The sequence below is a fragment of the Podarcis erhardii genome (genome assembly GCF_964252035.2).
Source record: "Podarcis erhardii genome assembly, chromosome: 15".
NCBI lineage: Eukaryota > Metazoa > Chordata > Lepidosauria > Squamata > Lacertidae > Podarcis > Podarcis erhardii.
The window spans coordinates 17713621-17730501 of NC_138505.1; the positions used below are offsets into that span (position 1 = coordinate 17713621).

General features: G+C 45.0%; 3 protein-coding genes across 16 annotated transcripts in view; 2 read left to right on the forward strand and 1 right to left on the reverse strand.

Moving 5' to 3' along the window:
* BCAN (brevican) overlaps positions 1-2496 on the forward strand; it is a 49202-nt gene extending 46706 nt beyond the window's left edge. For all 12 annotated transcript variants that reach the window (XM_081841751.1, XM_081841757.1, XM_081841758.1 and 9 more), the window contains exons 13-14: positions 1707-1889; positions 2237-2496. In XM_081841751.1, the coding sequence (XP_081697877.1) occupies positions 1707-1889; positions 2237-2259 (206 nt within the window). In that variant the 3' untranslated portion in view covers positions 2260-2496. The remainder of the gene's footprint in view (positions 1-1706; positions 1890-2236) is intronic.
* Positions 1-16881, forward strand: part of LOC309330434 (uncharacterized protein) — an 89183-nt gene that overhangs the window by 60882 nt on the left and 11420 nt on the right. The window lies entirely within an intron of this gene.
* HAPLN2 (hyaluronan and proteoglycan link protein 2) lies at positions 3762-13992 on the reverse strand. 2 transcript variants are annotated; one of them, XM_081842083.1, is made up of 6 exons: positions 12628-13992; positions 11461-11574; positions 9930-10283; positions 9045-9161; positions 7662-7847; positions 3762-6361 (listed from the first exon to the last, which is right to left on the reverse strand). In XM_081842083.1, the coding sequence occupies exons 2-6, from the start codon at positions 11546-11548 to the stop codon at positions 6078-6080; spliced, it is 1029 nt and encodes a 342-aa protein (XP_081698209.1). In that variant the 5' UTR covers positions 11549-11574; positions 12628-13992; the 3' UTR covers positions 3762-6077. The 2 variants fall into 2 exon arrangements, with proteins under 2 accessions (XP_081698209.1, XP_081698208.1); XM_081842082.1 differs by having other exon boundaries at positions 12643-13991.

Consider the following 16881-nt stretch of genomic DNA (forward strand, 5'->3'; position numbering starts at 1 on the left):
TGTTGCAGATAATGATCCCCAACAGGCAGCAGTTTTCAAAATGTTATCATCTGACCCCTGGGCAGGGAGCAGAAATAAGTGCCACCTGTGTTGCACAACCAAAGATCTGTATTATACAGCTTGCAGAGACGGCTGCCATTTTTGATCAGGTATCATGATTGCAATTAAGTAAGTTTGCAAAAACAAAACAAAACAAAACAAAACAAAACAAAACCCCATGCATGCAGTGCTCAGAGCTGTGTTGAAAAAAAAAAGGCACTTCTGCTTTTGTGGGTAGGTGTCCTAAATAAGGACGTGGGTGACACTGTGGGTTAAACCACAGAGCCTAGGACTTGCTGATCAGAAGGTTGGCAGTTCGAGTCCCTGTGACGGGGCGAGCCCTGCTCCTGCCAACCTAGCAGTTCGAAAGCACGTCAAAGTGCAAGTAGATAAATAGGTACCACTCTGGCGGGAAGGTAAACGGCGTTTCTGTGTGCTGCTCTGGTTCTCCAGAAGTGGCTTAGTCATGCTGGCCACATGACCCAGAAACTGTACGCCGGCTCCCTCAGCCAATAAAGTGAGATGAGCGCCGCAACCCCAGAGTTGGCCATGACTGGACCTAATGGTCAGGGGTCCCTTTACCTTTTTAGCCTAAATATGTGGTAGTATTAGTTCTTTAGAAATAGGTAGTATTAGTTCTTTTAAAACCAGGCTGAAATATTCCTCGTGACATATTCTAAATATATGTGCATAAGTAACTCACTTTTGGATGTGATAATATTTGACGATAACTTTGACAAAAGCATTTTGGACTTGCTGATGGAGGTTACGGCCATCAGTGTCTATTAGTCATAATGCTTAAATTTAACCCCCCTGTTCAGAGGCTGCATACCTGGGTACAAACAGGTAGGGGATGATTACCACCAGTGTGGAAACCTAAGCATCTTTTGAAAGTGATAAAAGAAAAGAGCCAACACCTTGCCTCATGAACAGGTCAGCCCTGCCAGACACTAATGAAAAAGGGTGTGTTGCTGTGACATTAATTGCAAGCTGAATCCAAACTTTAAACAAGTCCAGGCTCAGTTTTTTATTAGCCTGGAAGTTATGAACTGGGGAAGTTTGTCTTCGAAACTCCCTCATTTTGATTGAATCTGATATTTGCCAACCTATTGGGATAGCACATGCTATTGTGTCCCAGGCACCAGAAAAATTGGTGGCATTGGCATGAAAGGCAAGCTGAATATGAGTTTCTTTTATTTTATTTATAGAATTTCCAAATTTACAATTAATCTGACATTTTCCAATTTACAGTCACACAGTATTTGACTTCCCCTCCACCCTTCCACGATCCCCTCTGATTATCTATTGCTGCTGCATATTATAATTAATCTATACCTTCTTCCCTCCACCTTATTCTCAGCTTTTATTGCTTTACTTACTCCAAACCTGCTAGTGTTTTAGCATGTTTACAATAGTTTTTTAAGTAATCTACAAACATTATCCAATCCTCCTTGAAGGCTGTCTCATCTTGCCATCTAATTTGAATCAATCTGACTTTCTAACCAGCAGAGCTTGCAATTAGTCTGAAAGGTCCTAATTGGAGAAGTTCATACCCCAAACTCTCTCATTTTGATTGTATCATTTGTTCTGACCTTTGCTAATTTGCTGGGGCAGCACATGATTGAGAATATACTAGTAGATGTTGACCCTGTCCACCTTCTCTCCAGTGTTTTGCGGCCAACCCCCAGAGGTGGCAGATGCCCAAATATTTGGCAAACCAAAGCAGCGTTATGAAATCAACTCTGTCATCCGGTACTGGTGCCAAGAAGGGTTCACCCAGCGCCACTCCCCTGTCATCAGGTGTCAGGAGAACGGCCAGTGGGAACAGCCGTCATTCACCTGCATCCCAAGTGAGTCTTTACATGGAGATGGCTAGATCTCTATCTGCTTTGGTCTGTTTTGTGTTGTGGGAGGGGTTTAGGATGGTGGAAGGGATTGAGCTAGGAACTCTCTTGCAGGGGTCTCTGGCAGCTGGGCCAGTTACCTTATTCTCTGTGAAACTGGGGCAGCTTTATAGGAAGAGGGAACAGCCAGCCTGGCATCTGCTGCTCTATAGCGCCTCCACTGCAGGTGGCCAGCAGAGATACTGTAGCCTTCAGCCTAGCAGAATCCAGCAGTCTGGGAGAACCAATCAGCCCCTTTGCAACCATTCATAAGCACTGTGTGATTTGTGCTTCCACACCCCACTTTTTTTCAGGGATTGATCAACCCCAGGAATGAAGATTTACCTGTGACTGTCTATCATCCCAGATTCACGAGCAAGTCAGAACTGATTTTGCATAAATCAGCATGAAAAACCAACAAGGAACAACAATGGTGCCTTCCGTTTCCCTTATTCTTTTTTATTATTGTTGTTATTATATGAGTGTATATATAAAGAAATTCTAATAACTAAATATTTCCTTTTAAAGACACCCTCTTTCTCAGCGACAATATAAAATATAACTTTTTACTTTGTGCAATGAGCATTTTTTCCTCTTCCCTCTCTCTCTGCCAAAACTGAACTAGCATGACTGTCTCTCTCATAACGGGGTTCTATATACCAAGCTTTGGGGAGCATGTCCTTCATTTTTATTTTGTCATGCAATTCCTGGCTTCTCCAGGTAGGGCTAGGAAGGACTCTTGCCTGAAACCCTGGAGACCAAGGCCCCATCCACACCTCAACTTAATGTGGAATATGTGCCCCTTCCATGTGTTCCCCCTCATTTGTACAATCTTCACCAGAAGCAGCTGTTTTCTCCAGGTTTCTCCCTGCTAAATCCAGAGTTTCCCTGTCCTTGGGAAATCCTGTTTCCTCCTAACTATATATTAAAAGGTGAAACTAGTCATCCATCACAAAGCAAAGACTGGCCCAAACTAGCTGAATGACTGTATCCAAACAAAAGTATCAGCACGTGGGTTGTTCTTGCTAAGAACCAGTGTAGGGTGGGGTGGGTGGAAAGAAGGATGAAATAACATAAGAAGAGCCTGCTGGATCAGGCCATTGGCCCATCTAGTCCAGCAGCCTGTTCTCAACTGTCCAACCAGTTGCCCCAATGGGAAACCCATAAGCAGGACCTAAGTACAAGAGCCCTCTCCCCTCTTGTGGTTGCCAGCAACTGGTATTTGAAAGTATTACTGCCTCTGACCATGGAGGCAGAGCATATCTATCATGGCTAGCAGCCATGGATACCCCTCTCCTCCATAAATTTGTCTTTTAAGGCTGTCACTACTTCCTGTGAGAGCAAGTTCCATAGATTAATAATGTGCTGTGTGAATAAATAATTTCTTTTATCTGTTCTGAATCTTCCAACTTTCAGTTTCACTGGATAGCCACATGTTCTAGTGTTATGAGAGAGAAAAACTTTTCTGTGTTCCCTTTTTTCATGCTGTGCATAATTTTATAAATTTCTATCATGTCACCTTTTACAGTACTTGCCTTTTCTCTAAACTAAAAAGTCCCAGATGTTGCAACCTTTCTTCATAGAAGTTGCCCTTTTCTGAACCTTCTGAAGAAGGTTGGGCATCTGTCATGGAGAATGAGAGATGGAAGAAGGAACTGAAAATCTCCTGGTGGTGCAGACTACAATTGCATTCAGCAAGCTGGTTCTTTCCACCACACTGGCAGGCAGGGGGGTGGGGTGGGGAATAGCTAACTTTCTATAAACTTTTCTGATGTGCAATGGGATTCAATGGCTCTCTTTCCCTGAAGAAAGATTCTGTTAATCACAGCCACAACGCTCTTCATTCCTTCCTCAGCATGTTTATTTAGAAGTAAATCCCAGGTTTGAGGGTACAAAGCACTCTGCACATGCACAATGAAACTGAATATTTTATGTATTTACATTTACTTATTAAAATGTCCCTTTGCATCCATGTGCAAGAAAGCACATACCACTAAGTGTGATTAGTCACAGAATGGAACACTCTGGACCAGTCTTCATCAACCTAGTGTCCTCCAGATGTTGTTGGACTACAACTTCCATCCAGTCAGCACATTGTAATCCAGTTTGGAGGGTACCAGATTGGCAAATGTTATTCTAAGCCATCTTCTAGAACTAATATGACAGTTAAGAGCCTCCTTACATTGTGTTATTTTGAGATTGACCTAGATCATACTCTTCCTCCAACAGCCAGATACCTTTGAGAAGCATAAAAGCAGAATGCAAAAACAACATCCCTCTGTTGCTTCTGCCTTAGCACCTGCTATTCAGAAGTGTATAATGCCTCTGAATATGGAAGGCCAATTGGCTACTGTAGCTAACAAGCAGGACCTGCAACAGAAGCTTGCATGGTGTGTTCCTGTTCCAGGTTCCAACCAGCCAGCTTTTTTTTAGGGTACTCCATTCCATTTCCCAGCATCCCAACCCGATTTTCCATTCCTCCTATATACACACAACAGGCAGTCAACATGCCATGCCTATTGAGCATGCTCAGTCTCCACTTGGCTGTTGCGAGAGGGGATTCCTTCCTCCTTTAGGTTTCACCCTATACAATTTGCCTAAGCAAGACTTTAAAAAAATAATAATGAATGGATGTTTGTCAAACTTTTTCATCTTTGGTGTTGAACACTAAAAAAATGGTCTCTGGATGGGGAGATGTGGCTGAGGTTTCATGTTGATTGGAAAAGGTGGGCATCCAGCATTTGCCAAAGACTCACACTTCTTATCCACACATATTTCCTCCACTCTTTCCAGGCACGGTCCACTCTTAAAAGCACTGTGTCTGAGCACCATTTTTTCTCCGGAGCTTTCCCTGCAAAATCCTGAATCAGAGCAAATGGCAATCCACAGACACCCTAAATTACTCTTTGCTCCAATTGAGCACTAAAGAGAAGTTTTTGCATGGAAAGCTCTAGAGAGGGAAAAAGAGCCCTCAGACACAGAGCTTTAAAGCATGGACCTTTGCCTGGAAAGAGCAAGGCAAAAGGTAAGTGTGGTGAAGGCGGGAAAACAGCCACACAGACAGAAGTCCAAGACTTGTTGCCAGACAAACTGCCCTCTGCTCCTTCTAGCTTTCCCTGCATCCATGTCTAGAATGGTTCATTGTTTCCTGTGCTCCTGATGGAATTTTATGCAGCAGACCTCTTCTCTTTACAGAAGTCAAAATTTGCCTCCTGCTTTTTGGAATGGATCACCTGGCTCCTGATTCCTTCCCCATAACTCCTGGCTGCCCCACCGTTTTCCAGATTCCACACTCAATCCACATCTTGTTTCTGTTCCCAGATCTCAAATAAAATCCTGTGTTCACAAACAATTTCCATCAGCCCCAGCTGCTTAGACTCCCAATTCCAATCAGCCCCAGACTCCTCTAGGAAGTGTCCTTGATCTCTGATAATTTAAAGAACTACAATATCACTTTAACCAGTCATGACTTCCTCCAAATAATTCTAGATGGGCCCAAGTGTCAGTAGGTAACTGAGGTGGGCAGGATACCTTTCTTCAAAACTGGAGGTTGTATGAAGTCAGGAAGAATAAAAATCAAGATTCCAGGTTTAGATATTTTTTAAAAGAATACTTAATAAGGTAGTGAAGCAATGGTTGGGTTTGCAAGCAAATGTCCATATTAACAGGACATTTGTTGTAAAGTTAGTGCCTGTTTAGGAGGTATTCACTTTATTACTAAAAGCAGTCAAGTATTGCATTAATTGGGGCAAGATAATGGGACCCCGCACACTGAGAACAAACTAGTTCTGAGTGTGCATGTAAACAGGCACAGAGAGAGAGACATAAACCCCAAGTGTCAGTAGTGGGTGGGACATCTCTCTCCAAACCTAGGGAAAATGTAGAGGTTGTACAAATTCAAGAAGAAAAAGTCAGAACAAGGTTCCAAAAATACCTACACAAAGACAGTTTGTGTGATTCCAAAGCCTGTGACCTATGAACTCCATCCTTAGATTAAGATAGGGATCATGGAAAAGTCATGGTGAGGAAAAGCCCCTGTGCGATGTCATACCAACACCTTCCAAGAGATCTTTTGCAAAAGGGTTGTATATGTGTCATTTTGTGTGGTCCTCTTTGGGCCTAGCTGGCATCTAAACTCTGTCTCTCTCATCCTCTCTACTTCACTGAGAAGCAGTAGACTCCATATTTCTTCCGTAACTTGCTGGGAAATCCAAAGCTGTGGACGCTGGGATTTGTGAGTCCCCCGCAGTGGGCACGGGGAATGTTGATCGGAAAGCGCACACTGCCGTCATCAAGCCAGCCTCCGTCACAGCGGTCCAGCTGGGAGAATTTCCACGCAGCGTACAGCTGCCCGACTTTGGCGATGGCAGCCCTGTCGTTGCGGCAGGCTTGAGTGGCTTCCTTGAAATTCATGTGGCCCCGGATGAAATAGACCCGGCCTGGGTAGAGGAGCAGAGGGGGAAGAAGCAGAAGCAGGAAATGATGTTGAGGGCGTTAGAGCCAATGCACAAAAGATTTAGCTACAACCTGGCTGGACTACTGTAATATGCTCAATATGGGGCTGCCCTTGAAAAGTGTTCAAAAGCTTCAGCTAGTTCAAAATGCTGCAGCCAAACTGCTGACTGGAGCCACAGGGAATAGGTTACCCCCTTGCTAAAACAATTTCACTGGCTACCAGTCCATTTCTGGGCACAAAGTGCTGGTTATGACTTATAAAGCCCTAAATGGCTTGAAACCCAAGCCACCTTAAAGTTAATATCTTCCTATTCAAATCTGCCTTGGTGCCAAGATCCTTGGGTGAGCACCTTCTATCTGTCCCATAAACATGATTTGTGATGACCTGAGAGAGAGCCTTTTCTGTGGCTGCTCCCAGGTTGTGGGATTCCCTCCCAAGAGAGGCTAGACTGGTTCCCTCTTTGTATCACCTTCTGCCGGCAGAGCAATAACGCTCCAACAGATCTTGCTTCCCCATTAGTTTTCCAGGTATATCTCGCAGCCACAGCTTTGGAATCCAGCACAAGAGCAAGACAAGCCTCCTAGGATGATGTAGCCTCCACCCAGGGTGTGTGTGTGTGTGGAAGGACCACCCATTTGTCTATATGGCAACCTCCTTGGGCATGTAAATGATGGTACTTAACTAGCCAGCCAAGGTCACTACTTTAACAAAAATTGGTTCAGCAGGTTCCTCTCATAGATTCTGACTCCACATACACAGGATCACAGGTTTGGAAGGGACCCACAAGAATCAACAGATAATTTCTAAAGAATGAACGTGGTGGAATAGAAGCCGCTTTGGTAGGGGGAGGAAATATTTCATCAAAATTGTTTTGGCATAGTGCTACTTTAGACAAGTCACTCATTATTTCAAAATTAAAAAGACTAGAAAAATAAAGCATAAAAATATATGGCCTTTTCATGACATAAAATTGAATTTTTTCGTTTATAACTTATGAGATTGTTTATATGGGATAGGAATGGGGGTGAGGGAGAGCTTAAGGGTATGTTACAAGTCTGTGTCAAGCCCAAACAAATTATGCTTGGGCGCTTGGCTTGGGAAAGGTGAAAGGACTGAGGAGAGAACAAACTGCTTGTCCAGAGATGCACACAGAGTCCAGGAAACAACTGCTGATAACCATTAATCTGAGCTACATAAACAAGTTTATTTCTAACAGCAGGGACTAGAAATTTGCTTCGTATATGAATCATGCCAAGCCTCTGGCTTCGTCTGCACCCACATACCTTTCACAGCCGAACTGAAACAGAAGGCATCAAACCGATCTTTCAGCTTGTCCCTGGCGCCATAACTTCGAACCCCTGGGAGAAGAAGACGTCCCCCACAGGGCTCGCGGGAGTTAATGATGGGGTAATGGACTGTTCCTTCCATGACCCATCCTGCGTTGCACCAGTCCAGCCCTTCTGTCCAAGCTAAATGAAGAGGAAGCAACAAATGCAATACAACAAGTTAACTGAGCACCAATTGCTTCCTCTGGTCCATTGCCTGCACCTTGAAGCAACATCCATCAACCAGTCGGGGGATGCTTGTTCTCACCATCTCTATGTATGCCAGAACAAGCTTCATCAGGTTGTTTCTAGAAGCGCAAGGTGGAGGATAACAAAAATAAGCAATCAGTCAAGAAATAAAGGAGGGCATTTCAGGGTTTCCCTTTTCCTTTCGGAAGGAGAAAGAGTCATGAGTGTTTCTTATTCATTCCAAAAAAAAAAAAAAAGGGGGGGGGGGACAGTTTGGCTGAAAAACAAACAAAGGCTTTGTCTATTTTTAGATGGTTTCAGGGCAGTCACACACAATCCCACTTTCAGTACTGCTGCCTCGTTTCCCCTCAGTGCCAGTCTTGTAGCTTCCTCCTGGAATCCTGTATTTTTTATGCCACAAACATTTTTGGTGTTTGGTTTTTATTCCTGCCCTGCTTTTGTTGCACTATCCTGCATGATGGAAATAATGTAAAACTGGGGAAACATTGGGGAAGAACTAATAAACCAAAATGATGTGTGGATGGCCCAGTATAAATCAACCATGAATGCGCCTATAGTATCAATGACATGTCACAAAAATACACCCACAAAACCCCCTGCCAATTTGGAGGGCCCTTGGAACTTTCAGGGGAGCTATTTGTTTATTTGTAAAAATAGTTATATATTGCTATTCATATTTTTTAAAAAATATTAAAGTGGTTTACAACAATTGTACATAAAACCACACAATAAAAAGCACATAAAAAATAAAATCAGAAATGAACTTAACAACTGTGGAAAATTTTATTATTAATTGCCTGCATAAACTGGATGGAATAGAAAAGTTTTCATTCGTGCGTTTAAAAGCTAAGACAGAAGGCGCCTGCTGAATTTCATTTGGCAGATTGTTCCACAAGACTGGGGCCTCTTCGGCAACCACAGCATCATAGCTGTTTGTTTATTAAAACATTTATATACCACCCCTCATTTTTAAAAATCTAATATCCAAAATAACAAAACATGAAAAAGCCTCACTGAAGAACAGCAATGACACAGCAGCAAATAAACCCCACAACCCAACCAAAACAAAGCAAAGCAGTAAAAACCATCCCTAGCAGATGAGTAAGAAAACACCAGCAAAAATTGGGTTACCTTTATAAAGCTGCCCGTAGCTTGCCAGGCGAGAGTCCTGCTCTTGACAAGCTTTTTTGGCCTCAAAATAGTTGAATTTGTAGCGCCCTTGGCTGGTCTGGTAGGGGAAGACAATTCCTGGAGAGAAGGAGTAAGAGAATTTTGGGGAGGAGGTGAGTAGGGGGTGATGAGCTTTGAGTTACCTTTTTTAAAATAAGTATTTCATTATTAAATTTATTTGAAAGTACAAAATGAAAATAAAAGGCAGAGGGTGAGTGTTAACATAACAGGCTTAGGATTGCTCAGTAACTATACATAGTGGTAATCTTAACATTGGCCCCACTTACATTGTACATTTAAAGCATTGAGAGGCAGTGAGCTTCATTGCCAGCTAGTGAGGATTTGAATGCTGATCTCTCCCAAGTCCTAGTCTGACACTCTAACCACTACACAACACTGGCTTATACTTGCACACTGGTTCCAACCTGTCTTGCAAGGCCTCCATAGATCTATATTTTGCAAATTGCCCTGTGATCTTTGGAAGAGAAGTATATAAATTTAATTTAATTGAAGAAGAAGAGTTCGGATTTGATATCCCGCTTTATCACTGCTCGAAGGAGTCTCAGAGCAGCTAACATTCTCCTTTCCCTTCCTCCCCCACAACAAACACTCTGTGAGGTGAGTGGGGCTGAGAGACTTCAGAGAAGTGTGACTGGCCCAAGGTCACCCAGCAGCTGCAGGTGGAGGAGCGGAGACATGAACCTGGTTCCCCAGATTACGAGTCTACTGCTCTTAACCACTACGCCACACTGGCTCTCAAGAAGAAGAAGAAGAAGAAGAAGAAGAAGAAGAAGAAGAAGAAGACTTCTCATGCCCTCAGGAAAATGGCCGCACCAGTCCCCTTACCATCTAACTGCAGGACCAGAGATATGCTCTCATCCTCCAGGCCGTTGATCAGCTGGCAGCGGTAGCGCCCCTCATCATCCAGCGCCACGTCAGAGATGGTCAGCGAGGCATCGTAGCGGTGGCTGTGCCTCAGGCGGGCCCGGCTGCCCAGCGGGCCGTAGGTTTTGTGGTGCACCCCGTTGGTGATCAGGATGACAACCTCCATATATTCGGCCGGCTCCACTTTGCTCCACCTGACCTTGTAGTTTTGGGGTAGGGTCCTCAGGATGCAGGGCAGGGTGACGGTGGCCCCTCTCTGAGTGTGCACTAGTTTGGTCATTGGCTGCAGCAGGTATTGGAGGGGTGCTGGTGTTGCTGTGGGTGAGAGGGAAGGAAGGAAGGAAGGCCACTTCAGTACGGCCACATCCGCACCATACCTTTAAAGCACTATGGCGCCACTTAAACAGGCATGGCTTCCCTCAAAGAATCCTGGGAGCTGTTGTTTCTTAAAGGTCCTGAGTGCTGTTAGGGGACCCCCTATTACCTCCACAGAGCTACAATTCCCAGAGTTCCCTGTGAAGCGAGGTAGAAATTCTGCAAACCCCGTTTTCAGGAAAGCCAGGGCTCCTGACCACAAAGCAAGAAAGAAGCAGCTGTGAGCAGGAACCTAAGGGCTGAATGGTACAGTGGAAAATAACTCCAGAAAAGGTGCACACAGCAAACAAACAAACCAACCCTTGGGTTGTGTTTTAAGAGACTCAGGTTGGAGGTGGAGGACTAGCAGAAGGTGGTCAGCTAGAGGATGAAACAGCTTAGATGATGTATTTTTCCTAAACACAGTGTGCCATAATGGAAATGCATTACTGAATAAAGTCTGATAAACTGGGAATTTGGGGTGAGCCTCTGTATTGAACCCACAAAAGGAATTTTCTCCTTCAGAAGAGGGAGCTGTATTTCTGTGATAGGAATAGTGGCCACTCAGCACCCTTCACAAACCTCAGCTCCCTGAATTATTTGGCCCTGATTTATTTATTTATTTATTTATTTATTAAAAATATTGCCAGGACAGTGTTTTAGTGCTAAGTAAACTGTTGGTAAAAGTGAGGTGTGTCATAGGATGGTGACCATTGCAAGGGTTAAAACTGAATGTGTGCTGGGCCGTGATATATGGCTTTGGGTGTGGGGCAAATGAAGGGCTGTGAGGGCTGTTGGAGGCCCCAACAATCAGTTGATCATCCACACGGATAAAAACAGGCAACCTGACCTCATTGTGAGATGGGCATTTATTCAAAATCCACTTAAAATGATTTAGCATGATTAACAAATTCCAAAAAGTCGATGAACGTGACCCGTGATACCAGCTTCTCAAAGTCTGATAGCCATTTATGCCTCCAGTGCCCCTCTGCCACCCCCTTCCTTCTCAGCACCCCCTAGTTAATCCCCCCAGGAGGCATTACCCACCAACTTTGGGAACCACTGTGCTCAGAGATCCAGTGGTTATGTGCAAAATCAGGCAGAGTCATCTCTGTGTGTTTGTATGTGTCTTACACACCTGGATTTCCAGTTGGCTTTTGGTAAATAGCGGGGATTTCCGGAAGAGAGGAGAGACATAAGGAAGCCAAGATCAGGATCCGGTGCATACTTCAAAGGCAGAGGAGGGTCTTGCCTGAAAAATGAGTGACAATTGAGAAGGATCCCCCCAGCCCTCTCACATGCACATACTGACAAATACACTTCCACTATGAGCAACCTAACTGCCTGCTGGATCTGGCCCGTGGACCATCTAGCTCAGCATCCTGTTCTCACAGTGGCCAACCAAATACTTGCAGGAAACCAGCAAGCAGGAGCCAAGCACAAGAGCACTCCCCACCCCACCCCACCCCACTATGGCTTCTAGCAACTGGTATTCAGAAGCATTACTGCCTTTGATTGAATAGGCAGAGCTTAGCCAACATGGCTAGCAGCCATGGACAGCCTTCCCCTTCATGAATTTGTCTAATACTCTTTTAAAGCCATTCAAGTTTGCGGAAATCGCTCCCTCATGTGGGAGGGAGTTCCACAGTTTAACTATGCACTGCAAGAGCAAGTACTTTCTTTTATCTCTCCTGAATCTTCCAACATTCGGCTGCATTGGATAGTCTCCATTGGGTTCTAGCATTATGGGGAGGGGGACTTGCCTCTCTCCACTTTCCCCATGCCAAGCATAATTTTATAAACTTCTATCATGTTGCCTCTGACTCACCTTTTTTTCTAAACTAAGAAGTCCCAGACACTTTCCACATAGGGGAGTTGTTCCTGGGTGTTCCTTTTCTAGCACCCAGTTTCTAACAAGGGCAGCCAGAGAACCCCAAGGAAATTCATGAGCTTGAAAATTCTAGACCAACCTTCCTCAACTTCCTCTTCCAGTTGCTTTAGACTACAGCTCCCATCAGCCCCAGCCAGCACAGCTGTTTTTGCAGCAGCCAACCAGATGCCCCAACAGAAAGCTCACAAACAGGACCTGAGAGCAACAATACTCTCCCCACTGGTGGTTTCCACCAGCTGGTATTCAGAGGCATATTGTCTCCGATAGTGGAGGCAAAACATAGCCATTGATAGCCTTATCCTCCATGAATTCATCTCATCGCTTTTTTTAAAGCTGTCCAGATCAATGACCACCATCATCACAACCATTCATACAGCACAAGTAGAGAACAGAGAGAATCAGAGAAGGTCCCACCATCCGTTACCATACCTCTCTAGAAAGACAGGTAAATCATCCAGCCACTTTGACGAGATTGCAACAGAAGCTGTCAGGAGACACCAAACCTGTAGCTTCTCATGAGAGTACAAAACCAATCCAGGGACACATCTCCATGGAGCGCTGAACTGTTGTTCCTCTTAATCCAGCCTCATGGTCAACATCCCCCATCCCCACCGCACAGATCATAGAGAAGAATGGAAGTCCATCTCTGCCAATGTCACTAAGACAAGTTCTCCGGATGAGAAGCATTCCATCTCCCAGTAGGAACACAGGTGACCATGTCAATGCCAGTTGGACCTCACGAAGACATCCTTATGGTGGCGGTGCAGAGGTTGGCCAAGGAAGATGATAGTGATGCCCCACTTAGGATGACGATGTCTGATTTTCCCTCATCCTTCTTCTGAATCCTTTCCTGCTGCCTCTCTTTCTCTCCTCTGGATGTGAGGTCCCGTCAACAGTTTGCACATTTTTCTGTTTTGTTTACCCCGCCCCAAGAATACATTAAAACGAAAGAAAGAAAGCAGAAACAGATTCACATTGTTCTGCTTGGCAAACAGAACAACCCTCCTCAAACAAGCTTGCCTTTATTCCGGGGGAATTCAGACAAAATGTCAACACAGCCCTCATGCCGGCTTCTGGCACCTTCCATGGTCCCACTCCTCACGCAGAAGATCTTAGTAAACAAGCCAATGTGCCTTTTTTTGGGGGGGGGAAGGCTGAAGCTCCAGAGAGTTTCCCACAATGCACCACATCCTAAAGCTGTGTCCAAATTCCAAATTATTATTCTAGCCACTGAAAAGGCCAATTCTCACAGAATGCTTCAGACTAGCTATGTTAGTCATTCTGGTGGCAATCCAAGTGGTCATCCTGGAATAGATGCTCTAAGCCTTGGGAGCTTATGATTCCCAATTGCTTTGAGGTTTTTGAATATTAGTCAGCGGTTCTTCATTTTTGAATGCCAGCCATACAGGCCGCCTACAAATGGCAACATTCAGCCACAGCCCATCCAGAGGCAGCCGATAGGGCTAATTTTGTGGGGTGGAGGTGGAAAATGTGACTTGCTCTTTCTCTGTATGTGGGACCCAGTTGCTAGGTAAGGAGCCCTGACTTCATTCCTTGAAGGAAACAGCTCAAGATTGATATATGTTTTGATCTCCTGATCAAAACATTATTGTTGTCAAAGCATTTGGTTATTCCTGATTTTATCTTTTTGCCGTTTTAAAGAGGGCTTTTTTAGTGATCATTTTATTGTTTTATTCTCTTTGTAAACTGCTTTGAGGTTGTTGTTTTTAACAATCAAGTGGTGTGTAAATTTTACTAAACAAATAAATAAGCTTTTGCTGCCAACGTTCTGTGATGGATTAGATGGTGTAAACCTGACATATCTGCATAATTTTGACGCAATTTCTGTGACTGATTCCCGTCACAAAAAACTGTGGGTGGGATGGAGAGAAAGAGAGACCTAATTCTGTCAGCAGGGACTGTCTGGTTATTTTTCTCATGAAAGCTGCATTGGGAGCCTTTTTAAAACTGAAAAGAGGGGTTAAAATGCTCTAAGTAAATAGATGACAACAACAACAACAACAACAACAACAATTTATATGCTGCCCTTCTGACTGGGTTGCCCCAGCCACTCTGGGTGACTTTCAAAAATTTAAAACATCAAACACAGTAAAACACCAAACATTAAAAACTTCCTTAAGGCTGCTTTCAGATGTTTTCTAAAAGCCAGATAGTTGTTTATTTCCTTGACATCTGATGGGAGGACATTCCACAGGGCAGGACTGACTACCAAGAAGGCTCTCTGTCTGCTTCCCTGTAATCTCACTTCTCCACTGAGGGAACTACCAGAAGGCCCTTGGAGCTGAATCTCAGTGTCTGGGCTCAACAATGGGCAGCGGCGTAGCTAGCTGCTTGGGCTCCCGGAGTGGTGCAAATGCCCTGCACCCGGGGGCAGGGCAAGCCGGGGCCGAGCACACTGCATGGAAACTCCATGGAGTCTGCAAGCCCCATGTTGCCGTTTCGGGCAGCCCGGAGCCTGCAGGTGCCCGAGCCACCGTGTCACTTCCCAGGACAGACATGTGGCTCGGGCGCACTGCAGGCCAGGCCCCACGGTCACCCCCATCAGTGATGACACCCGGGGCGGTCCGCACCCACCATACACCCCTTCCTACACCAATGGGGGTGGAAATGCTCCTTCAGGTATACAGGGCCAAAGCCATTAAGGGCTTTAAAGGTCAGCACCAACACTTTGAATTGTGCTCAGAAATGTACTGGGAACTGTTACAGGAAAAATCCGAGGGCTCCCTTGGACAAAACAAAGACACCAACCAGGATAACTTGGAGCAAAACAGCAGCCTGTAGGCTTGGCCTTTATTGAACTGTTGCAACAGGGTATTCCCCTCACGTGCAGGAGAGAGGAAAGACCCAGAAGAATAGTGTGCAAGGTCTTATAAAAACTTTTGAAATTCCCCTCCTCTAGGTCTAGCCCACCCCCAGAAACATCATGCATATATTACAGAAAGGAGGGGTTGAGGGAGGCATACATTACAGAAAGGAGGGGTTGAGGGAGGCATACATTACAGAAAGGAGGGGCTGAGGGAGGAGTTGGTGGTAACCTGAGTGTCTTGTCACCTGACTGGTTCCTCCCTTCCCCCCTCCCCCTGAGTCACTTCAGGAGACAAAGGGGAGTTTGCAGTTTCCTGCCCCCTGAGGGAAGATCTGATCATTGTCCTTTGTTTCAGTCCATGTTGAATCCACTCCCATATGCAAGTTCTTTGTGATCTTGATTGTCTTCTGTCTGGGATCATCAGGGTTGGCATGGGCAGGGCTCCTGTGTATGTGCTGAGACAGTGAAGGGATTATGGCTGACCAGGACTAAGTCACCCCCCTTTGTTAGTTCTTGTCATATGGAGTAAAATAAAAAATGGAACAGTGCAAATCCGATGTATGGTTGATTTTCTATGAATTTATAACAGAAATGTGGCGTGTGTGTGTGTGTGTGAAGTTTATACAAACAGAATGATTGGGGTGGGGGGGGGTTCCTGCTACAGAACCAATGTAGATCTTTTAGGACCGGTGTTATATGGTTGTTGTTGTTGTTGTTGTTTAGTTGTTTAGTCGTGTCCGACTCTTCGTGACCCCAAGGACCAGAGCACGCCAGGCACTCCTGTCTTCCACTGCCTCCCCTAGTTTGGTCAAACTCATGTTCGTAGCTTCAAGAACACTGCCCAACCATCTCGTCCTCTGTCGTCCCCTCCTCCTTGTGCCCTCATTCTTGTTATATGGTACAAGGCACCAATCTAGCTGCCGCATTCTGGATTAGTTGTAGTTTCTGAGTCACCTTCAAAGGTAGCCCTACGCAGAGTGCATTGCAGTAGTCTATGTAGGAGATAACCAGGGCACTGAGATCCAGTTCCTAGGGCTTTCTGATGGTTCCCTTACTGTGAGGAGTGAAGTGACAGGGAACCAGACAGAGGGCCTTCTCGGTAGCAGCGCCTGCCCTGTGGAACACCCTCCCATCAGATGGCAAGGAAATAAACAACCACCTGGCTTTTAGAAGACATCTGAAGGAAGCCCTGCATAGGGAAGCTTTTTAACGTGCAACGTTTTATTATGTTTTTATATATGTTGGAAGCTGCCTAGTGTGGCTGGGGCAATGCAGTCAGATGGGTGGGGTATTATTATTATTATTATTATTATTATTATTATTATTATTATTCTGTCTCCTGAATAAAACAATGTGACACTGAGCACGGCAGTCTTTCACAGAGGTTGTTATGGTCCCACAGGGAGGGTTTCTTCAGCTCTTGTTTCTTGCCCCCAGTAGTTCCCTCCCCTCCCTGTGCATCAGGTCCATTTCAGGGATGGACTACAAGACAAGCAACAGTTTGCTCATTGTGAAGAAAGAACAAAGAGTCCTAGGCCTTGGTGTTATTATCACATGCTGGAGAAGACAACAAGGGATGTTGTTCATCCCATTCTCCTGGATGAATGGGCAATAAAGGTTCCTGGAGGAAGTTGTGGGAGGGCAGAGAGAGGGACAAGGGCCACATTCAGACCATACATTTAAAACACTGTGATACCACTTTGAAGAGTCATAGCTTCCCCCAAAGGATTCTGGGAGCTGTAAGTTGTTGTTGCCCCCAGAGTTCCCTGGGAAGAGGGATTGATTGTTAAACCACTCTGAGAATTGTAGCTCAGTGAGGGGAACAGGCTGTGCTTTTTTCT

Excerpts from the sequence above, each read along its gene's own strand:
- HAPLN2 (XM_081842083.1), bottom strand. The coding sequence starts at position 11,548 with ATGCACCGGATCCTGATCTTGGCTTCCTTATGTCTCTCCTCTCTTCCG. Across the intron at positions 10,284-11,460 it reads AAAGCCAACTGGAAATCCAG|CAACACCAGCACCCCTCCAA; the intron begins GTGTGTAAGACA and ends TCTCACCCACAG. Across the intron at positions 9,162-9,929 it reads TCTGGTCCTGCAGTTAGATG|GAATTGTCTTCCCCTACCAG; the intron begins GTAAGGGGACTG and ends CCTTCTCTCCAG.